Here is a 25232-nt window from a genome sequence, read left to right as displayed (position 1 = left end):
TAACGGGAAGCAACGATGAAAGACTAAAAGCTTTTGTCTCGAAGGAAGCACAAACATCTCTTCCATCTTTAATCATGGTATCATTATTGATGCCCCTTGCATGTACCTCACCACAAAGGCTTTTAAGTTCACAGTAGTCTGATCAGGGGTGGGATTGGCAAAGTGCAGATAACTCCACAGAGGCCCCTCCCATGGCCTCCATTAGGTCACCACAACATAAATAAATAAAATACATATCTTAACAAACACAGGCTTGAAATAAAGCAATAAACATATCCAAACTAATGATGAAATATTTGAATTGTAATAGTTCATCATAATACTGTATATCATATGCCAATTTAATCGTAATGTACTCATTATAGAACGCATTATAATATATAATTCCTATACACTGAGTATACAAACATTAGGAAGACATTCCTAATAGTTGCACACCCTTTTGCCCTCAGAGCGAAATAGACTCTACAAGGTGTCAAAAGCGTTCCACAGGGATGCTGGCCCATGTTGACTCCAATGCTTCCCACAGTTGTGTTATGTTGGCTGGATGTCCTTTGGCTGGTGGACCATTCTTGATACACACCGGAAACTGTTGAGCGTGAAAACCCCAGCAGCGTTGCAATTCTTGACACACTCAAACCAGTGCGCCTGGCACCTACCCTGTTTAAAGCGCTTAAATACTTTGTCTTGCCCACTAATATTTTGTCTTGACCACACATAGACTACCATCAGAAAGTATTCACACCCCTTGACTTTTTCCACATTTTGTTTTGTTACAGCCTGAATTTAAAATTGATTAAATGTAGATTTAGTGTCACTGGCCTATACACAATACCCCATAATGTAAATAAGAATTTGTTCTTAACTGACTTGCGTAGTTAAATAAAGGTTAAATATCTATATATATTTTTTTAAGTCAAATTAACAAATTCATTTTAAAGTCTATTAATACAAAATTAAAAGCTGAAATGTCTTGAGTCAATAAGTATTCAACCCCTTTGTTATGGCAAGCCTAAATAAGTTTTGGAGTAAAAATGTGCTTAACAAGTCACATAGTAAGTTGCATGGACTCACTCTGTGTGCAATTATAGTGTTTAACATGATTTTTGAATGACTACCTCATCTCTGTACCCCACACATACATTTATCTGTAAGGTCCCTCAGTCGATCAGATTTTCAAACACAGATTCAACCACAAAGACCAGGGAGGTTTTCCAATGCCTTACAAAGAATGGCACCTATTGGTAGATGGGTACAAATAAAAAAAGGAGACACTGAATATCCCTTTGAGCATGGTGAAGTTATTAATTACACTTTGGATGGTGTATCAATACACCCAGTCACTACAAAGAAACAGGCGTCCTTCCTAACTCAGTTGCCGGAGAGAAAGGAAACCATTCAGGGATTTCACCATGAGGCCAATGGTGACTTTAAACAGTTACAGAGTTTAATGGCTGTGATAAGAGACATGAGGATGGATCAACAACATTGTAGTTACTCCACAATACTAATCTAAATGACAGTGAAAAGAAGGAAGCCTGTACAGAATACAAATATTCCAAAACATGCATCCTGTTTGCAATAAGGCAAAAAAGAAAAACTGTAATAAAAAAATCCTGAATACAAAGTGTTATGCTTGGGGCAAATCCAACACAAAACAACACTGAGTACCAGTCTTCATATTTTCAAACATGGTGGTGTCTGCATCATGTTATGGGTATGCTTTTCATCGGCAAGGACTAGGGAGTTTTTTAGGATAAAAGGAAACAGAATAGAGCAAAGCACAGGCAAAATACTAGAGGAAAACCTGGTTCAGTCTGCTTTCAAACAGACACTGGGAGACAAATTCTAATTCACCTCAGCAGGACAATAACCTAAAACACAAGGCCAAATATACGCTGGAGTTTGCTTACCAAGACAACATTGAATGTTCTTGAGTGGCCTAGTTACAGTTTTGTCTTAAATCGTCTTTAAAATCTATGGCAAGACTTGAAAATGGCTGTCTTGCAATGATCAACAACCAACTTCACAGAGCTTCAAGAATTAAAAAAGTATTATGTGCAAATATTGTACAATCCAGGTTTGCAAAGTTCTTAGAGACTTACACAGAAAGAATCACAGCTGTAATCACTGCCAAAGGCTGTTTCTGGACTCCTTAAAAAAGACTTCTGTCTACATGTACCGGATGTTTGCTTTCAGCAAAGAGTAGTAGTTTCTTCTTCTTGAGTTCTCAAGTTCTTCGTCAATGCTGCAAATGTACTGAGGCTTGGGTTTCCAAAATCACAGATAAAACACAGTTTAGGGGCAGAGGAATCAGCAGAGCAATCTAAGTTTTCTAATAGGCCTTGATTTATCAATTGGAAGAGCTCTTAGTCAAGCAATGGAGTGCTCAGGAATGCTCTGGAACTAACTGAAATGTCATTCCATGCCATGTCTGCGTTACGAATCCGGCAAGATAACAGGCTGATGTATAATTTCAGCATAATTACATTTTAAGCCACCCCCAGTCCGATCATATCTTTCACAATGGTTTTTCCCACCATTTATCTGTTATATAAGTCTGTGCTCACTGGTCAGTATTGTGGTCACCAAGGAAGTATTCATCACGGACCTGAGATCTGATAGGACAGCCATGACTGCAGGGGCCCCTGTAGGCCCCTAGGGCCCCACGACCCAACAGCTGCTGGCCAAGCTGAAATATGCAGATGAAATAAATAACTCCATTGGTGATTGTCTTCTCTGAGATTTATGTAATGCTTTTCATAAAGCACATACCATGTCCATGTGGCTATGCTTACCCTACAATGGCTACTATTCAATGTACAGCTCCATAGATTGGTAACTTTTTTCTAATTTGGCATACAGAAATTGAGGCCATGAGTAACTTGTTAAAAAATAATGGTAACGATTGGCCCATAGCGGGCACAGTTATAAGCAGTCTCACTGAAATCCTTATATCCGTTGCCCCGTTTAACCTAGAGACTTGAAACTTTATATGTAGGTGTCTTTCCCCATGCTGAACAAAGGTCCATCAGGATAGATTTTCCTCCATCTTGGAAATGTTGGTAAAGTCCAAATAAAGCAAAATTACATATCTTAACCCCCCAGAGTCGTGTTACATAAAACCCCAATCAAAATCTGTAGGTTTAAGCTAGAGATACAGTGAGGGAAAAAAGTATTTGATCCCCTACTGATTTTGTAGGTTTGCCCACTGACAAAGAAATGATCAGTCTATAATTTTAATGGTAGGTTTATATGAACAGTGAGAGACAGAATAACAACAAAAAAATCCAGAAAAACGCATGTCAAAAATGTTATAAAATGATTTGCATTTTAATGAGGGAAATAAGTATTTGACCCCTCTGCAAAACATGACTTAGTACTTGGTGGCAAAACCCTTGTTGGCAATCACAGAGGTCAGATGTTTCTTGTAGTTGGCCACCAGGTTTGCACACATGTCAGGAGGGATTTTGCAGATCTTCTCCAAGTCATTAAGGTTTCGAGGCTGACGTTTGGCAACTCGAACCTTCAGCTCCCTCCACAGATTTTCTATGGGATTAAGGTCTGGAGACTGGCTAGGCCACTCCAGGACCTTAATGTGCTTCTTCTTGAGCCACTCCTTTGTTGCCTTGGCCGTGTGTTTTGGGTCATTGTCATGCTGGAATACCCATCCACGATCCATTTTCAATGCCCTGGCTGAGGGAAGGAGGTTCTCACCCAAGATTTGACGGTACATGGCCCCATCCATCGTCCCTTTGATGCGGTGAAGTTGTCCTGTCCCCTTAGCAGAAAAACACCCCCAAAGCATAATGTTTCCAACTCCATGTTTGACGGTGGGGATGGTATACTTCAGATCCACTCCAGATTTTGTATTTAAACTCATTACATCAGTCTTTAATGGTTTTGAGAAAACATTGTTGTTGCATTCAATATCGACGCACTGTACCTATCGGTCCACGTTAGCACATATGCTAAAAAATACTTTAGAAAATCAAATCTTCTTCTCATGAACCATAAGTCAGATTGACTCCAGATTTGGTATATAGACTCAATAAATTAGCCTCTGATGAATTTGACAATGATTAGTTGCTGCATTCGAATACAGTCATTCTACACCACTAGATGGCACTATATCACACAAGGGCTTCAAGAATTGAACAGGTGGACATTGGGCCATGACATTTTGTAAATGTTACCCATATGTAAACCATACATACACTCTTTTAAAAAAGTGCTATCTAGAACCTAGAAGGGTTCTACCTCGAACCAAACAGGGTTCTCCTACTACCCTTTTTTTCTGTGTGTATATGTTCTTAGAAGCTATGTGAATATGAAGTCACTGCAACCTAACATGGCTTCACCACCAGACTCTTACTTCAGAGTGATCTGGTCTTGCAATTTGTAGTCTATGACATTTCAGATTTAGATATGATAATTTATGAAGTAGTTTGGATGTAGTGTAACTACTTTTTCAAACTAACTTTAGTTAAGTAAACTATATTTTTCTTAAGGGTAGCCTTAGTGTAGCTTAACTTATTCCAGTGTGAAGTAATTGGTAACTTAGTAAACTACATTTTCAGAGTAGCTTCCCCAACACTGAAACTCAATACATTAAGTAATGACTTTAAGAATGATTACCTGCATTCAAAGATAACCAACCTACAGCACTAGACTAAACTTCTCTTGGATCATCCTTGTGGATACAAATGGTAATGTTTTCACTGGTTGCACATAAAATAAGATAGTTCCTACATGATGAGTGCTTGCTTTGTTATCCAACAGATCTTGTGTCCTTTCTGTCATCCTTTGAACCCCGTTTATTGCTTCTCGCTGCTATTTTTTTCTATTATATCCTATTCCATTCTAGACAATTGAGGAACCCTTGTACCAAACCATGTTATCATTTAGGCTATCTGTTCATAAAGATTAGGCTACTTACTGTATTGAGCTCCCTCCCCTATAAGTTCCTCCTACTAACAGCACAGTCGCTGTCAACCCTATCTGCCCTACACCTCTTGCACCCAGCGTCTGTCTTGCAGTTTGCCAGGATCGGCCAGTCTTCAAACTCACTCTCAGGACGACATGGCTTTACGAATGAACGCTTCCACGTTCGTGGGACTTTTCCTGCTTTCCGTGACCTGGAAAGGTATGTGACCTAATGCAGATCTAACTTCTTGAAAACTCTGCATAGGATGCGTTTTTCAGCGGTGTATCGTTTTGTGACTGTACTGTACATTGGAAACTTTGCGGGGTTGCTTGGCTACTGAAGGCTGGCTACTTGATGGAGCGCTACGCTGCCCCGCTCTGAATAAGGCTGCGTAGACCCAGCAAACTTCAAACATGTGATGTTGCTACCTTGTTCTGACATTTTTCTGGTCAATCGTTTATGTAAGTTGAAAAGAAAATTATATCTTATTATCACAAATTATTAATATAGCTGCATGGGATGTAAAACGCATATCTATTTTCTACTGTCAGTTATAGTTAAATTATACTGTATGGAATTCAAACGTTTTTTTTTAACCTTTATTTAACTAGGCAAGTCAGTTAAAAACAAATTCCTATTTACAATGACGGCCTATCAGGGAACAGATTTTTACCTTGTCAGGTCAGGGATTCGATCCAGCAACTTCTCAGTTACTGGCCCAATGCTCTAACCACTAGGCTACTTACCGCCCCAATGTATGTGGACTAGTTACAATAACGAATTAATTCAAGTAATTGGAAGTCTTTGCGAATTACATCAGAACACGTGTGCGTGTCCAATGCGTTTAAAATAGTTATTTATTTGTCATCATATAAATACTAGTAGTAAGTGAACAGAATAAGTGGATTGAATTAGTCACCCCTATACAGCAATTTCTGTCTTGAAAGATGGTTATTAGATTGTGTCATTTAGCCTACATATATTAACAAAAAGGTAAGCTCTTTTTTCATGCTGTATGCATGCCCTCACTATTACTGTATATGATTAATTATTTTGTTTTGACTGAATACCCAGAGACTGTAATTTTAAGAATGTGTGACTCTTGTGGAATGCAATCTGTAACTGGCAATGAAAAATATGAAAATGGTCTCAAAGAGACCACTTTTCTAATCAGTTCTATAGCTTACTTCTTTTAGATCAAAACTATATTAGACTATTTATTCAGATAACTGCAATTGTGAAAAGCATTGCACTGATGCGATTATATATTTAAGCAATAAGGCACCGGGGGTGTGGTATATGGCCAATATACTACGGCTAAGGGTGGTTCTTAGGCAAGATGCAACGCGGAGTGCCTGGATACAGCCCTTGGCCGTGGAATATTGGCCATATACCACAAACCCCTGAGGTGCCTTATTGCTATTATGAACTGTTTGCCAATGTAATTAGAGCAGTAAAAATAAATGTTTTTTATATCCGTGGTATACGGTTTGATATACCATGGCTGTCGGCTAATCTGCATTCATGGCTTGTACCACCCAATTGACCATAATGAAAGATTGAAATGATTTATAATTTTAGGGAGCCTACTCTAAGGTCTAGCTATGTTTTTGTTAGGTGCTTCGCAGATATACTGGTTGTTACAAATGTTTTTGGGTCATTTGGTGGAATATGGAAAATCAGCAGCCTAGCTACTTACTGTCAGGTCATGTCTTCCTACCAGGGTTAATCTTTGTCAGTCACAGTAGTGAATAGCATATCTGTGTTATCACCAGACCACGAGACCTGAGTCAAATATCATCACTGTGTGATGGGTGCAGTATGCCAAATCTACACATAAATCAAACCAGAATGATTCCTAGGCGAAAAGGTGAGGGGAAATTAAGGCAAAATGTTTGCTTATGGATGGAAACAAGACACATTGTATTTGTATTTATTAGGGATCCCCATTAGCTAGTCTTCCTGGGGTCCAAACACATTAAGGCACTTACATCACAAATAAAACAGTACATCATATAACATTATTACACCACAACATATCTACAATACAAAATGTATAACACCACCTTACAACAATATTACACAATGTACGTGTGTAGAGTGTGCATGCTAGCATGTGTGCGAATGCATGTGTCTGTTCCTGTGTGTGTTTCTCTTCACAGTCTCCTTTGTTCCATAAGGTGTATTTTTATCTGTTTTTTAAATCGGATTCTACTGCTTGCATCAGTTACGTGATGTGGAATAGAGTTCCATGTAGTCATGGCTATATGTAGTGCTATGTGCCTCCCATAGTCTGTTCTTGACTTGGGGATTGTGAAGTGACCTCTGGTAGCATGTCTTGTGAGGTATGCATGGGTGTCCAAGCTGTGTGCTAGTAGTTTGAACAGACATTTCGGTACCTTCAGCATGTCAACACTTCTTACAAAAACAAGTAGTGATGAAGTCAATCTCTCCTCCTCTTTAAGCCATGAGAGATTTACATGCATATTATTAATGTTAACTCTCTGTGTACCTTTACGGCCCAGACGTGCTGCCCTGTTCTGAGCCAATTGTAATTTTACGAGGTCCCTCTTTGTGGCACGTAACCATATGACTGAACAGTAGTCCAGGTGCAACAAAACTATGGCCTGTTGGACCTGCCTTGTTGATAGTGTTGTTAAGAAGGCAGAGCAGTGCTTTATTATGGACAGACTTCTCCCCATCTTAGCTACTGTTGTATCAACATGTTTTGACCATGACAGTTTACAATCCAGGGTTACTCCAAGCAGTTTAGTCAAATCAAATCAAAGTTTTTCAGGTGCGCCGAATACAACAGGTGTAGACCCTCCAGTGAAATGCATACTTACAGGCTCTAACCAATAGTGCAAAAAAAGGTATTAGGTGAACAACTAGGTAAGTAAAGAAATAAAAACAACAGTGAAAAACAGTAGCGAGGCTATATACAGTAGCAAGTCTATAAAATTAGCGAGGCTACATACAGACACCGGTTAGTCAGGCTGATTGAAGTAGTATGTACATGTAGATATGGTTAAAGTGACTATGCATATATGATTAACAGAGAGTAGCAGTAGCGTAAAGAGAGGTTGGCAGGTGGTGGGTGGCTGGACACAATACAGATAGTCAATTCAACTTGCTCAATTTCCACATTATTCATAACAAGATTTATGAATGATATTTATCTAAGGTTTAGGGTTTAGTGAATGATTTGTCCCAAATACAATGCTTTTAGTTTTAAGATTTACGACTAACTTATTCCTTGCCACCCATTCTGTAACTAACTGCAGCTCTTTGTTAAGGGTTGCAGTGATTTCACTCGCTGTAGTAGATGACGTGTATAGTGATGAGTCGTCTGCATACATAGACATACTGGCTTTACTCAAAGACAGTGGCAAGTCATTAGATTGAAAAAGTAAGGGGCCAAGACAGCTGCCCTAGGGAATTCCTGATTCTACCTGGATTATGTTGGAGAGGATTCCATTAAAGAACACCCTATGTGTTTTGTTAGACAGTTAACTCTTTATCCACAATATAGCAGGGAGTGTAAAGCCATAACACATATGTTTTTTCAGCGGCAGACTATGATCAATAATGTCAAAAGGCGCATTGAAGTCTTACAAAACAGCTCCCACAGTCTTTTTATCATCAATTTCTCTCAGACAATAATCAGTCATTTGTGTAAGTGGCGTGTTTGTTGAATGTCCTTCTCTATATGCGTGCTAAAGTCTGTTGTCAATTTGTTTACAGTAAAATAGCATTGTATCTGCTCTAACACAATTTTTTCCAAAAGTTTACTAAGGGTTGGTTACAGGCTGATTGGTCGGCTATTTGAGCCAGTGAACGGGGCTTTACTATTCTTGGGTAGCGGAATGACTTTTGCTTCCCTCCAGGGAAGACTTTTGCTTCCCTCCACACACTTTCTAGTAGGCATAGATTAATGATAATATTGCAAATAGGAGTGGCAATATCGTTCACTATTATCTTCAGTAATCTTCCATCCAAGTTGTCAGACCCCGGTGGCTTGTCATTGTTGATAGACAACAATATTGTTTTCACCTCTTCCACACTGACTTAACGGAATTCAAAATTACAATGCTTGTCTTTCATAATTTGATCAGTTAGTTAGTGTGTAGTGTCAGCATTTGTTGCTGGCATGTCATGCCTAAGTTAGCTAATCTTGCCAGTAAAAAAATAATTCAAGTAATTGCCAATATCAGTGGGTTTTGTAATGAATGAGCCATCTGATTCAATGAATGATGGAGCCGAGTTTGCCTTTTTGCCCAAAATTTTATTTAAGGTTTTTAAAGTCTTTAAAGATTCTCCCATGATGTCAAGCAAAGAGGCACTGAGTTTGAAGGTAGGCCTTGAAATACATCCACAGGTACACCTCCAATTGACTCAAATGATGTAAATTAGCCTATCAGAAGCTTCTAAAGCCATGACATAATTTTATGATATTTTCCAAGCTGTTTAAGGGCACAGTCAACTTAGTTTATGTAAACTTTTGACCCCCTGGAATAGTGATACAGTGAATTATAAGTGAAATAATCTGATGTCCTAACCGACTTGCCAAAACTATAGTTTGTTAACAAGAAATGTGTGGAGTGGTTGAAAAACGAGTTTACATACACAACTGTATTATCCAGATACTGACTGTTAGCACTTGGTTGTTTATAGCAGCTTCCCACAAGAATGGGCTTTAAGTGAAGCAGATGAACCTGTAGCCATATTACTTCAACAGTATTTAACATAAGATCCTCTCTAAGCTTTACAGGAATGTGGTTCTGAATATAAACAGCAACACCCCCACCATTGGCATTTCTGTATTTTCTGTAAATGTTATAACCATGTATTGCTACCACTGTATCATCAAATGTATTATCTAAGTGAGTTTCAGAATATGAATGCCATCTGTTATTAGCAAGTTATTGATTTCATGAACCTTGTTTCTTTTTTTTTAGCACTTTTCTGGGATGCTTGATTTTCTTTATTGCTTTAATTGGAAGCTTAGCAGAAGTAGACATGCTCATGTTATTTATGTTTTAGCTAATAGTGTAGGGGGAGCTGCACACAGTGGACTTCCTACTAGGGCACATGAACCCTGGTCATTGGCACATGATTACTGCATACAATAGCTGTTGGATCAACAGAGGCTTTCAGGGCAGTTAGAGGGACATAAATTAGGTTACTTACATTATGTCTGCCAATGCCCCTGGGATAATGTACATTTGCTGCAGAATTATGACAACTCAGCGACAGAATGGTAGGGATTATCTGAGCTGGGCTTGGGTCATTGATAAGTCATTGTCTCAACGCAGCCTTGAAATGCATGGACTGAGTCCAGGAGCCAAGATGATTTGGATGGAATCCATCATTCCTTTAGATCATCTTCTGTTTCCAGAAGGTGTCAAAGTTATCTGCAAAAGTGATTTCAACAGTAGCCTGCTGAATTCTTTAACACCCGTGGCCCAAAGATGGTACCGGACCTAAAATAATTGTTTGTTTTTTGGAATCTTTCAGTGCTAGAATCAGGTCTTTACAATCTATTTTCAGAAGTTCCGAGCTAGCCCCCCTAATGTAGTTTGAAACAGAAGCAGCCTTGTAATGTCCAGTACTCCAGGATAGCACAGAGTTTTTCCCCCGGGAACCATGATGTTTCCTACCATAGAACTGTCGATGACGACAGCTGGTGCAATGGTTGAGGAGGTCCCGCCTTTCTTTCACCTCAAGTGGTTTTGCAAAACCCTCGAGGACCAAAGGGCAGTGGGGCCCAATGGACCCGAGCCAGCTGTAGTATCCATGGTGGATAATGAATGGGCCGGAGTCTCAGACAGCCTCACAGTCTGATGAGGGTGAGAGCTCTGAGGATCTGAACCCGAGGTACCCGAGAGGGAGACAGAACAGAGGACGAAGGTGCAGGTTCCTCCGGATCCAATCTCGAATCAGAAGCCGCCATGTAAGAAGGTGCCAGAGCCTCTGGATCCAGGGCAGCGAAGCTGTTTCTGGTCTGCGTCCGGTCCGGGCATAACATCTCCAAGGAGATCCCCGTTGCAAGAGGACAATGTTTTCAGTTTTCACTGCGAGTGACATATCTCCATGTCTGGTTGGTAGGATTGAGAACAGGAACATCCACCAGGATCATCCCACCAACTCCATTCTCCAAGGAAGGGGGAGACCCCTTCTGGGAGGGATCCCTGCAGAGTACCGGCCAGTTGGCTGTGGAGAGCCGACACGGCGGCGACACTTCTATCAGGCCAGAGTGGCGTCCGACTACTAGAGTGGAGGAGAAAGAAAAAGCAGGCGGGCGTGGATTCCCCAGTAGCTTGCTTAGGTTCGCTACTTGTTTGCTAAGAGTAGGCACTTTGCTCCTGTAGTCCTCTGCAAGCAAACAGCTGCTACATTGGAAGTCTTGTTGGTCCACATTGTCCCGTTATAAAGGAAATTAAACACAGCTCCTGCAGCATTGAAAACTTTTGTTAGCGTCCTCCACTTGAGGCTCCATGCTAGCTAGGCTAGCAAAGCCAGCCGGGCCTCCATGTCACCCCTCTTGGCAGGGAACTCCCAACTTGTCCGAGAGAGAACCACACGGTGATCAAAAAGGTAAGCTTACACCAAACACACAATTAATGTCCATTTTTTTTTTTTTATTCACGATGTGAAAAATGAATGGTGGTGTAGAGTATCATAACTCAGGCTAGTAAAACACGTATGTCAACAACATGATCAGTGGAAGGGTGCGGTGGCCTGGTGGTGCATATAATATCCTTATTTATAGATCGGTCATTTCAAAGCATTTTTTTCATACCGTTTGTCTGTTTTTGTTTGTTTAGACAGACGGTCATGGCTTCCCTCTTTCCCCTATAACCCTTCCTTTGCATGTCTGACTTCCCTTCCCTCTTACCCCTTTACATCCTCTTCCCACCTCCCCTTTTATCCCACACCCCTTGTCTCTCAGGAAGGTTATGCTAGTTTTGGACTACTGTCGGAATGCCATAGCTATCATGTTAAAAATACAGATAGCAGGGGTAGATAGCAGGTTACGTCATATGAATTTATAGGCTACATCCTCAGTCTTTACTGTTGGTCCTGTTCTTGATTTCTTACTATGGATTTGGATTAACAGCACTCAATTCACGTTGTCAGTTTAATTTCAAACATGTTCCCCTTTCCTGCAGTCAAATGACCTAATGGGCTTATGGGTGGAATGTTATTAATATTTTTTGTAATTTCATAATTAATAAACATTATTTTTTTAAACCTGCAGAAAATCTGGTGTTTCTATGTCAAATAGTTTTGTTATATTTCAGTCTTTTGGGATGTATTTTTGTTTCAAAGTAGATTTTTTTAGACTAGCAACTACCTCAAACACATGGTTATGGGCTTACAAAAAAAGAAGACACCTGTACCATGTCAGATATAGAGTTGAAATGTATTCCATTTTGAGTTTGCATCCCAATATAACACTTTATACATATCACAGAAGACTGAAATATAACGAAACTGTGTGACCCTGCAGTAAAAGGTTAAACACAGATGATTTCAAATGTCCATATGCTGTCTGTCTGGTCTATTCTTCGATGGGCATCATCCACATCTGACAGCTGCATGAAACGTCAGATGCATTCAGTCTGAAAAGAATGTGTCTAGTCTGGTCTTGCTGTGTTGGAATTCATATCAGCCTCAATTGATTACTATGCCAGAGTGATCAAAAGTTATCGCCCTTATCTCCTTGCTATCCAGGCCAAGCGTCATACTGGACACAGAATGCCAGCATGCTAGCTTGTTGTTGGCCACAAGGCCCCAGTGAATACTTTGATATTTACCCTCAAAGTAGCAACATTACTTTAATAATTTATCTAAATACATAAATGAAGCTGCTTATACCTAAATAAACCTTCTGTATTCTGGGAAATGTATTGAGGGCTCTTTTCTGTCTCAAATAAGCTTTTCACGATAGTAAAAACATTCTATTTCTGAGACATCAAAGGAGGGATGGTAGCGTCAGGGATTCCTATAACGACCTTTTGATAATGATAGAATGTACTTCCTGTAACACCAGACAATTACAGGGTCAAAGGGCATGCTCATCACAAAGACATCTCCCATTAAATGGCCATCTTTTTCACCATGGCTGAGAAAAGCTGGTGAGGGCCTGGGTGCTCCATTCCAGACAACTGCTGTTGCGAGGGGGCTGCCTGTCAATGTACACAATAAAAGTCCTTGTGCCCAACCTCACAACTTTTACATAAAGAAGTGCAGATCTGGGTAGCGAATCAGCGGAGAGCTGTGCTTGAAACGGAAGTCCCTAAATTCAGGCCTCTGGCAGAGGGGATAGAGTGTGGAATGCCGCTGTTTCACTTCCAAGCCCCATTTTAATTTTCTCTGTGACAGAGTTCTTACATTAGAAAACCTTGTTCACCTTAGCCTTCTGATAAGAGCAAGCAGTTACAGCCAGTGGAATGCATTCTCCATCCCTGTCCTGTTTATGTAACAATGAATTGTTTAGGTAGAACCCCCCCTACAGTCAAATGTATCCAGGAAATCAAAGTAGTAACCTGGGACGTGATCCTGCATAATTCATATATTTTTTTCACACTCTGCTTGGAATCATTGTGAGTGAAGCCTCACCACAGACAGATGCCTGATGTCTTTAATGACCTATCAGATATGGTGGTTGGGGAGTGTGTACGGTATGTACCTAGGTGCAATAATTAACATTTAGTCATAGATACATTTTTCAAAAAATCTCAATATTCCACATAATCCCAGTGGAGAGAGGGGAACCGGCAAGGCAGAGACAGCAAGGGCGGTTCATTGCTCCAGCCTTTCCGTTCACCTTCACACTCCTGGGCCAGACTATACTTAATCATAGGACCTACTGAAGAGATAAGTCTTCAGTAAAGACTTAAAGGTTGAGACTGAGTCTGCGTCTCTCACATGGGTAGGCAGACCATTCCATAAAAATGGAGCTCTATAGGAGAAAGCCCTACCTCCAGCCGTTTGCTTAGAAATTCTAGGGACAATTAGGAGGCCTGCATCTTGTGACCGTAGCGTACGTGTAGGTATGTACGGCAGGACCAAATCGGAAAGATAGGTAGGAGCAAGCCCATGTAATGCTTTGTAGGTTAGCAGTAAAACCTTGAAATCAGCCCTTGCCTTAACAGGAAGCCAGTGTAGGGAGGCTAGCACTGGAGTAATATGATCAACATTTTTGGTTCTAGTCAGGATTCTAGCAGCCGTATTTAGCACTAACTGAAGTTTGTTTAGTGCTTTATCCGGGTAGCCGGAAAGTAGAGCATTGCAGTAGTCCAGCCTAGAAGTAACAAAAGCATGGATACGTAGATGGAAAAAAGCTGTCCTTGAAACAGTCTTGATATGTTCTTCAAAAGAGAGATCAGGGTCCAGAGTAACGCCGAGGTCCTTCACAGTTTTATTTGAGACGACTGTACAACCATCCAGTTTAATTGTCAGATTCAACAGAAGATCTCTTTGTTTCTTGGGACCTAGAACAAGCATCTCTGTTTTGTCCGAGTTTAAAAGTAGAAAGTTTGCAGCCATCCACTTCTTTATGTCTGAAACACAGGCTTCTAGCGAGGGCAATTTTGGGGCTTCACCATGTTTCATTGAAATGTACAGCTGTGTGTCGTCCGCATAGCAGTGAAATTTAACATTATGTTTTCGAATGACATCCCCAAGAGGTAAAATATATAGTGAAAACAATAGTGGTCCTAAAACGGAACCTTGAGGAACACCGAAATTTACAGTTGATTTGTCAGAGGACAAACCATTCACAGAGACAAACTGATATCTTTCCGACAGATAAGATCTAAACCAGGCCAGAACTTGTCCATGTAGACCAATTTGGGTTTCCAATCTTTCCAAAAGAATGTGGTGATCGATGGTATCAAAAGCAGCACTAAGATCTAGGAGCACGAGGACAGATGCAGAGCCTCGGTCTGACGTCATTAAAAGGTCATTTACCACCTTCACAAGTGCAGTCTCAGTGCTATGATGGGGTCTAAAACCAGACTGAAGCGTTTCGTATACATTGTTTGTCTTCAGGAAGGCAGTGAGTTGCTGCGCAACAGCTTTTTCAATTTTTTTTGAGAGGAATGGAAGATTCGATATAGGCCGATAGTTTTTTATAATTTCTGGGTCAAGATTCGGCTTTTTCAAGAGAGGCTTTATTACTGGCACTTTTAGTGAGCTTGGTACACATCCGGTGGATAGAGAGCCGTTTATTATGTTCAACATAGGAGGGCCAAGAACAGGAAGCAGCTCTTTCAGTAGTTTAGTTGGAATAGGGTCCAGTATGTTATCTGTCCAGTATGTTTAAATGTTATGGAGGATCAATATGATGTTGTCTGTGATTGTTTCTGTTGAATTGTGTCTTTGTTTTGTATGTTTGAAATGTTCTTGTCTGTATGCCTAAAATTGTACATGTCAACATGTTTACACAGGGCACAGCCGTAAAAGAGATCCATGTCTCAGTCTGTTTTCCCTGTTAAAATAAAGATTTAAAAAATAAAATAAAAAGTATGCAGCTTGAGGGTTTAGAGGCCATGATTATTTTCATCATTGTGTCAAGAGATATAGTGCTAAAACACCTTAGTATCTCCCTTGATCCTAGGTCCTGGCAGAGTTGTGCAGACTCAGGACAATGGAGCTTTGGAATACGCAGATTTAAAGAGGAGTCCGTAATTTGCTTTCTAATGATCATGATCTTTTCCTCAAAGAAGTTCATAAATTTATTACTGCTGAAGTGAAAGCCATCCTCCATTTGCGAATGCTGCTTTTTAGTTAGCTTTGCGACAGTATCAAAAAGAAATTTCGGATTGTTCTTATTTTCCTCAATTAAGTTGGAAAAATAGGATGATCGAGCAGCAGTGAGGGCTCTTCGATACTCCACGGTACTGTCTTTCCAAGCTAATCGGAAGACTTCCAGTTTGGTGTGGCGCCATTTCCGTTCCAATTTTCTGGAAGCTTGCTTCAGAGCTCGTGTATTTTCTGTATACCAGGGAGCTAGTTTCTTATGACAGATGTTTTTAGTTTTAGGGGTGCAACTGCATCTAGGGTATTGCGCAAGGTTAAATTGAGTTCCTCGGTTAGGTGGTTAACTGATTTTTGTCCTCTGACATCCTTGGGTAGGCAGAGGGAGTCTGGAAGGGCATCAAGGAATCTTTGGGTTGTCTGAGAATTTATAGCACGACTTTTAATGCTCCTTGGTTGGGGTCTGAGCAGATTATTTGTTGCAATTGCAAACGCAATAAAATGGTGGTCCGATAATCCAGGATTATGAGGAAAAACATTAAGATCCACAACATTTATTCCATGGGACAAAACTAGGTCCAGAGTATGACTGTGGCAGTGAGTAGGTCCAGAGACATGTTGGACAAAACCCACTGAGTCGATGATGGCTCCGAAAGCCTTTTGGAGTGGGTCTGTGGACTTTCCATGTGAATGTTAAAGTCACCAAAAATTAGAATATTATCTGCTATGACTACAAGATCCGATAGGAATTCAGGGAACTCAGTGAGGAACACTGCATATGGCCCAGGAGGCCTGTAAACAGTAGCTATAAAAAGTGATTGAGTAGGCTGCATAGATTTCATGACTAGAAGCTCAAAAGATGAAAACGTCATTGTTTTTTTTTTGTAAATTGAAATTTGCTTTCATAAATGTTAGCAACACCTCCGCCTTTGCCGGATGCACGGGGGGTATGGTCACTAGTGTAACCAGGGGGTGAGGCCTCATTTAACACAGTAAATTCATCAGGCTTAAGCCATGTTTCAGTCAGGCCAATCACATCAAGATTATGATCAGTGATTAGTTAATTGACTATAACTGCCTTGGAAGTGAGGGATCTAACATTAAGTAACCCAATTTTGAGATGTGAGGTATCACAATCTCTTTCAATAATGGCAGGAATGGAGGAGGTCTTTATACTAGTGAGATTGCTAAAGCGAACACCGCCATCTTTAATTTTGCCCAACCTAGATCGAGGCACAGACACGGTCTCAATGGGGAAAGCTGAGCTGACTACACTGACTGTGCTAGTGGCAGACTCCACTAAGCTTTATACTAACGTTACTATCTGTACACACTGGTGGTACAGACGCTGTTTCATCCTTTCCTACACTGAAATTACCCTTGCCTAAGGATTGCGTCTGAAGCTGGGCTTGCAGCACAGCTATCCTTGCCGTAAGGCGATCGTTCTCCTGTATATTATAAGTACAACGACTGCAATTAGAAGGCATCATGTTAATGTTACTTAGCTTCGGCTGTTTGAAGTCCTGACGAACCATGTCCAGATAAAACCTCCGGGGTGAAAAAGTTGAATGAAAAAAGTTGAGTTAGGGAAAAACTAAAAATATACGGTAATGAAAAAGTAAAAACCGTGAGGTAGTCAGGTAGCAAAGTAAGATCGGCAACAAAACGATTACTGCTACTCTAACTTCCTCGATGCATACAAGGCCCTCCCCCGCCCTCCCTTTGGCAAATCTAACCATGTCTCCAGTTTGCTCCTCCTGTCCTTATAGGCAGAAACTCAAACAGGATGTACCCATGACGAGAACTATTCAAAGCTGGTCTGACCAATCGGAAATCCATGCTTCAAGATTGTTTTGATCACGAGGACTGGGAAATGTCCCGGGCAACCTCAGAGAATAATATCGATTTATACGCTGATTCGGTGAGTGAGTTTAAAAGGAAGTGCATTGGAGATGTTGTCCCCACTGTGACTATTAAAACCTACCCTAACCAGAAATCATGTATAGATGGCAGCATTCGCGCAAAACTGAAAGCGTGAACCACCGCATTTATCCATGGCAAGACGACTGGGCATATGGCCGAATACAAACAGTGTAGTTATTCCCTCCGCAAGGCAATCAGACAAGTGAAATGTCAGTATAGGGACAAAGGGGAGTCGCAATTCAACGGCTCAGACACAAGACATTTGTGGCAGGGTCTACAGGCAATCACGGACTAGAAAAAGAAAACCAGCCACGTCACGGACACCGATGTCTTGCTTCCAGACAAACTAAACACCTTTTTTGCTCACTTTGAGGATAATACAGCGCCACAGATGCGGCCCGCTACCAAGGCCCTCCCTCTCCTTCTCCGTAGCGAACGTGAGTAAGACATTTAAACGTGTTAAGCCTAGGGAAGGCTGCAGGCCCAGACGGTATCCCTAGCCGCGTCCTCAGAGCATACACAGACCAGCTAGCTGGTGTGTTTATGGACATATTCAATCTCTCCCTATCCCAGTCTGCTGTCCCAACATTCTTCAAGATGGCCACCATTGTTCCTGTACCCAAGAAGGAAAAGGTAACTGAACTAAATGACTATCGTCCCCTTAGCACTCACTTCTGTCATCATGAAGAGCTTTGAGAGACTAGTCAAGGATCATATCACCACCTTACCTGCCACCCTAGACCCACTTCAATTTGCATACCGCCCCAATAGGTCCACAGACGACGCAATCGCCATCACACTGCACACTGCCCTATCCCATCTGGACAAGAGGAATACCTATGTAAGAATGCTGTTCATTGACTACAGCTCAGCATTTAACACCATAGTACCCTCCAAGCTCATCATTAAGCTTGAGGCCTTGGGTCTCAACCCCGCCCTGTGCAATTGGGTCCTGGGCTTCCTGATGGGCCGCCCCCAGGTGGTGAAGGTAGGAAACAACATCTCCACTTCGCTGATCCTCAACACTGGGGCCCCACAAAGGTGCATGCTCAGCCCCCTCCTGTACTCCCTGTTCACCCATGACTGTGTGGCCATGCACGCCTCCAACTCAATCATCAAGTTTGCAGACAACACAATAGTTGTGGGCTTGATTACCAACAACAACGAGACCTCCTACAGGGAGGAGGTGAGGGCACTCGGAGTGTGGTGTCAGGAAAACCACCTCTCACTCAATGCCAACAAAACAAAGCAGATGATCGTGGACTTCAGGAAACAGCAGAGGGAGCACCCCCCTATCCACATCGACGGGACAGCAGTGGAGAAGGTGGAAAGTTTTAAGTTCCTCGGCGTACACATCACGGACAAACTGAAATGGTCCACCCACACAGACAGTGTGGTGAAGAAGGCACAACAGCGCCTCTTCAACCTCAAGAGGCTGAAGAAATTTGGCTTGCCACCTAAAACCCTCACAAACTTTGACAGATTGTCATGCCTGCTCCCGCTCTTCCCCCCTGGCGCTCGAGGGGCCAGGCTCCCCAGCATCGCGGACTCCTGCCACCATCATTACGTACACCCGCCTTCCCCCATCATGTGCATCAGCGTATTATTGGACTCACCTGGACTGAATCAACTGTTTATTACCTCCCCTATATTTTTCAGTTCCCCATCTCTGTTGCTGCATTGATTGTCGTTTGTCATTGTGTATCCGTGTGTTGACGCTGTTTCTGTCTTGCTCTTTGTCTGTTCCTAATTAAATGTCAACTCCCCGTACCTGCTTCTCGTCTCCGGCGTCGGTCCTTACACAGATGCACAATTGAGACCATCCTGTCGGGCTGTATCACCGCCTGGTACGGCAACTGCACCGCCCACAACTGCAAGGCTCTCCAGAGGGTGGTGCGGTCTGCACAACGCATCACCGGGGGCAAACTACCTGCCGTCCAGGACACCTACAGCCCCCAATGTCACAGGAAGGCCAAAAAGATCATCAAGGACAACAACCACCCAAGCCACTTCCTGTTCACCCCACTACCATCCAGAAGGCGAGGTCATTACAGGTGCATCAAAGCTGGGACCGAGAGACTGAAAAACAGCTTCTATCTCAAGGCCATCAGACTGTTAAACAGCCATCACTAACACATACATGCCTAAATACAGACTTGAAATCATTGGTCACTTTAATAAATGGATCACTAGTCACTTTAATAATGTTTACGTAATAATGCAATAATGCATTACTCATCACATATGTATATACTGTATTTTATACCATCTATTGCAACTAGCCTATGCCGCTCGGTCATCGCTCATCCATATATTTATATGTACATATTCTTATTCCATCACTTTACTTAGATTTGTGTGTATTAATTAGGTAGTTGTTGTGGAATTGTTAGATTACTGTTAGATATTACTGCAATGCCGGAACTAGAAGCACAAGCGTTTCGCTACACTCGCAATAACATCTACTAACCATATGTATGTGACCAATAAAATGTGATTTGAAGTTGTGGAGGACACCATCTGAATTGTGGAACAGGTTAGAGAGTATAGCAGTGGTTACCAGGACATTCTGTTTGCTGTGTTATCAGGATGAAAAGGCCTAATGGTTAAAGGCTGTTGTGAACGACTTTCAATACTAGAGATGGCATGAGTAGAGACAACAATGGACAGAAGCCAGGAAGTGGAATGTCCTCTGTGAAGTACAGATCAGAGGGTATGAATCGTCCCCACAGACAGGCATTACCACAATCAATACACTGTATGCTGGATCAGAATGGGAAAATTAAAGGAGCAGTCCATTGAGTTGTTTGTTGGTGCAGGCTCCCTCCCAGGCCCGTCCACTGTTGACATCAGGGAATTGTTGACGCGTTGTTTCCACTGGCTATCTTGCTTAAGCTAATTAGTTGTACACAACCACTGCTCGATCAATTAAGCAATCAGCTCATTTAATTAAATCTCTGTCATCAACTGTTTTTTAAAACAGCCATACAAATGTTTTTTTATGATAAAGACAATTCTTTAGTCTTTTTTTGTATTCTTTCCAGGTTCAGATTTGGTTTTGATTGGTTCAACGCTGCATTAAATTATGCATTTACAGATCGGCTTGATGTAAGAAACCTGCCACATGTTGCATTAATAACTGTTCTCCACTGGGGCTGTCGAACAATCCATTGATCCTATTGTTTAGTGTGTTTGAAATCGCTTCAGATGTTACCAGAAATGCCACCACTATCTTGCCAACTGTACCCTATACCTTAGCTCTTTTGATTCCCTTTTGAACTGATCTCCGTAGACAGATGCACACACAACTGCAAACAGTGGTGTAAAAAGTACTTGATTTTCATACTTGAGTAAAAGTAAAGACAACTTCATCGAAATTGCCTCAAGCAAAAGTGAAAGTCACTCATTAAAATACTAATTGAGTAAAAGTCTAAAAGTATTTGGTTTTAAATATACTTAAGTATCAAAAGATCTCTTGATAAGTGCATGAATTGGACCATTTTCTGTCCTGCTAAGCATTCAAAATGTAACAAGTACTTTTGGATGTCAGGGAAAATGTATGGAGTAAAAGGTACATCATTTTCTTCAGGAATGTAGTAAAGTAGAAGTTGTCAAACATATAAATAGTAAAGTAAAGTACAGATATCCCAAAAAACTACTTAAGTAGTTGTAATGAGGGTCGTCTAAAGGAGACCAAGGCGCAGCGTGTATAGTGCTCATTCTTTTCTTTAATGAAGAACACTTCAACAAAACAACAAACGACCGACAACAGTTCCGTAAGGTACACTTGACTAAAGGGAAAACAACTACCCACACATGAAAAACAGGCTGCCTAAGTATGGCTTCCAATCAGAGACAATGATAAACAGCTGCCTCTGATTGGAAACCATACCTGGCCAAAACATAGAAATAGAAATCTAGAAAACCCCATAAGAAACAGAAAAACAAAACCACCCAAAACACCCACCTGTCACGCCCTGACCACTCTACTATGGAAAATGACCTCTTACAAGGCTCAGGACGTGACAGTACCCCCCCCCCCAAAGGTGCAGACTCCGACTGCACCCAAACAAAACCCAACAAAATCAACCCCAAACACAAAGGGAGGGCAGGGAGGGTGACAAAAGTCTATGGCGACTCATGTGCTACACCCAGAACCTTCCTCTCCCTCTGATCCTCCGCTTCTGTAACACTGGCCTGTGGATCATTATCGGAGAAATTGGACTGTAGATCATTATCGGAAACTCTGTGCTGTAGACCACCGCTGGAGGTTCTGACCTACAGGCCACCGCTGGAGGATCCGGGCAGCAGGCCGCCACTGGAGGCTCCGGACTGAAGAGCGTCGCCGGAGGCTCCGGACTGAAGAGCGTCGCCGGAGGCTCCGGACTGAAGAGCGTCGCCGGAGGCACCGGACTGAAGAGCGTCGCCGGAGGCTCCGGACTGAAGAGCGTCGCCGGAGGCGCCGAACTGATGAGCGTCGCCGGAGGCTCCGGATGGAAAAGCGTCGCCGGAGGCTCCGGACTGGGAGGCGTCATAGTAGGTTCCGGACTAATGACCGTTGCTGCTGGCTCCATGCCATGGATCATCTCTACAGGTTCCGCACCAAGGATCATCACTGGAGGCTTCTTACCATGGATTATCTCTACAGGCTTCGTGCCATGGTTTATCCCTACAGGCTCCGGACCATTTATAATCCCTCCAGGCTTTTTGCCAAGGATTATTTCTTCAGGTTCCGGGCCATGGATTACCTCTTCAGGCTTTGTGCCATGGAATATCCCTACAGGCTCCGGGCCATGGATCATCACTAGAGGCTTAGTGCCATGGATCATCTCTACAGGCTTCGGACCATCGGTTATCACTGGAGGCTTTGTACGTGGAGCAGGAACCGGTCTCACCGGACTGGGGAGACGCACTGAGGACCGAGTGCTCAAAGCAGGCACCGGCTGTACTGGGTTATGGATGCGCACTGGAGGGAAAGTGCGACGAACAGGCACAGGACATACTGGATGATGGAGGCGCACTGGAGGGAGAGCGCGAGGAGCAGGCACAGGACATACTGTGCTATGGAGGCGCACTGGAGAGAGAATGCGAGAGGCAGGCACATGCTCACCACACAAAGCACGGGGAGGTGACTCAGGCCTCACCCCTGGCCCAGCCAAACTACCCGTGTGCCCCCCCAAAAAAAATATTTTTGGGGGCTGCCTCTCGTTCTTCCCAGGTAGACTACGGTATCTCTCAATTACCTGGCCCCAGGTCTAATTTCTCCTCTCCGTCCACTCACTATGTGACCAGGTGTCCATTTCAGCCCGGGCACGCCGCTTGATCCAATCATGGTGGGTAGTTCTGTAATGAGGGTCGTCTAAAGGAGACCAAGGCGCAGCGTGTATAGTGCTCATTCTTTTCTTTAATGAAAAACACTTCAACAAAACAACAAACGACCGACAACAGTTCCGTAAGGTACACTTGACTAAACGGAAAGCAACTACCCACACATGAAAAACAGGCTGCCTAAGTATGGCTTCCAATCAGAGACAATGATAGACAGCTGCCACTGATTGGAAACCATACCTGGCCAAAACATAGAAATAGAAATCTAGAAAATCCCATAAGAAACAGAAAACCAAAACACCCACCTGTCACGCCCTGACCACTCTACTATGGAAAATGACCTCTTACAAGGGTCAGGACGTGACAGTAGTACTTTAAAGTATTTTTACTTAAGTACTTTACACCACTGGCTGCATACACCTGGCACTTAAACTGTCTGAGAGAACCCAGACTGAGGTTCAGGTTACTGAGGTCTTCATAATCGAGTATCCTGTCTGTCCGCATCCCCCTGGGGTCACTTCTCAAGTACTGCTGCTACCTGATTCCTCTAAAGTCCTCCAGCCTCTGGAATCCCCCTATATTGGCCACCCACTCTAACTCCTCCTTCTAGCTCATGATCTCTTGTCATTTGCTTCGATACAGATGAAGGGTTCTGTCATTGGAGCTGAATAAGTGTCAGACTGGTGTCATTGACATAATGCTTGACTAATGTAACTAGATGCCTTGAACTACCTGTCATTTATCTAGCCGGGAGGAGACTGGTGGGAGTAGCTATATGATGACGGGCTCATTGTTATGGCTGGAATGGAATGAATGGAACGGAGTCAAACATGTCAGTTCCATATGTTTGGTATGTTTAATACCGTTCCATTCATTCCATTCCAGCCATTACAATGAACCCATCCTCCTATAGCTCCTCCCAACAGCCTCCTCTGATCTAGCCTAACAATTTAGCAGAAAATGCTAAATATATTACTGCGAGAATTGCTGCACTGCCCACACACGTTACGTGATCTCACCATCACAACCACAGTCATGTGAAGCCCCCGTCATCAAACTCCCAGAACAAGAGATTACAGAGACATTGATTCATTGTTTCGATCAATGTGCGTTATGTCGTCTTGGACATTTTAACTGCAGGAATAACCAATAGCTAGCCTGCATCTATTAGGTTACACATCCTTTGATTGGTTATTAGTAGCTTTTCAAATATTGTTCCTTTTGGTGTCTGAAGTATCTAGGTGTTTCTGTTTTGAGAGCAGACATTTTTTTTATTGCAGTAGAGTCATTTTACTCCCTTGAATAGCTTGCGTGCTTGCAAAACCAGTCTTGGGTCTGGGTTAAAGCAACAAACCAAACCAAGTCAAACTCTGTAGGCCATTGCTGGTCAGCCATAAACTGATGCTTTGTCCACTGAGGAAAAGTAATTTTGTTTTTTCTTTGACAAATAGAGAGCTCTATTTCTGGCCGAAAACATCAGCGGTCACTTAAATTGCTGCTCTGCTCTTGCACAAAACATAATTAGTGAACTGAAGTTGGTCATTCATAAACATGAGTTTGATCAAGGTCTGGAATACAAATCTGAGAACTGAATTTCGGTTCAATTTCTTTCATATCAATTAAACTTAGCTCTACAGTTGTGGCAGTAGCTTACATTGGGTATGCTCACAAAGTTGGTTTTGGATTGTTGGTGTCCTCTAGTAAACCTTCGACTACGCCCACATTTTTTTCACTTTTATGGGCCTTGTGAAAACCTAGTGCCCATATCTGGGGGGTTTTCAGTCTGAGAGTGACAAGGGAAAGACAGCTTTGAGTTGAAACTCAATGGTAATCAGTATTCAACAACCCAGTGCGGCCAGCCAGCAGTGGTAATCACCTACCCCACACGAGGAAGCTGCCAGCTAGGCTATCCAGACAAACATCAGGAGGTAATAACAGTTTATAGGGCTAAGGCCTGATTTCCACCCTGGAGTTGGAAGACATCTCTACCAAAAACGACTCCTACATTGGTGCCTTATTTTACTGACTGTCAAAGGATTTACACACACTACACTTCACAAAACGGAAGCACTGCAATAACAGTAGGTCTCAATTTCATTACTCTTTTAGGTTGAAGGTTTTTATTGTCTCCACCTTATATATATTGAGATGTTTGGAATCTAAATAAAAGTCTGATGTGAATATGCCTCCTGTTCATAGAGCCCTGGGTCGTGTTCCTGTGGGCATACTGTAGCAAAACACTTTGCAGCGGAAGACAAAAACAACTGTTTCTTTCACATAGTTTTGA

The 25232-nt window shown here is 42.2% G+C and overlaps 1 protein-coding gene across 5 annotated transcripts in view; it reads left to right on the top strand.

The window, feature by feature from the left end:
• The first annotated feature begins 4859 nt into the window (after positions 1-4859).
• The window catches only part of LOC123723699 (cell surface glycoprotein MUC18), an 81230-nt gene continuing 60857 nt past the window's right edge, over positions 4860-25232 (top strand). For 4 of the 5 annotated variants that reach the window (XM_045724351.1, XM_045724352.1, XM_045724348.1 and 1 more), the window contains exon 1: positions 4860-5146. In XM_045724351.1, coding sequence (XP_045580307.1) covers positions 5083-5146 — 64 coding nt within the window. In that variant the 5' untranslated portion in view covers positions 4860-5082. The remainder of the gene's footprint in view (positions 5147-25232) is intronic. The other variant, XM_045724349.1, reaches the window with a different exon arrangement.

The sequence above is a fragment of the Salmo salar genome, chromosome ssa09 (genome assembly GCF_905237065.1).
Source record: "Salmo salar chromosome ssa09, Ssal_v3.1, whole genome shotgun sequence".
Lineage (NCBI taxonomy): Eukaryota > Metazoa > Chordata > Actinopteri > Salmoniformes > Salmonidae > Salmo > Salmo salar.
The sequence above is the reverse complement of the archived record's forward strand: the minus strand, read 5'-3'. Positions and strand labels throughout refer to the sequence as shown.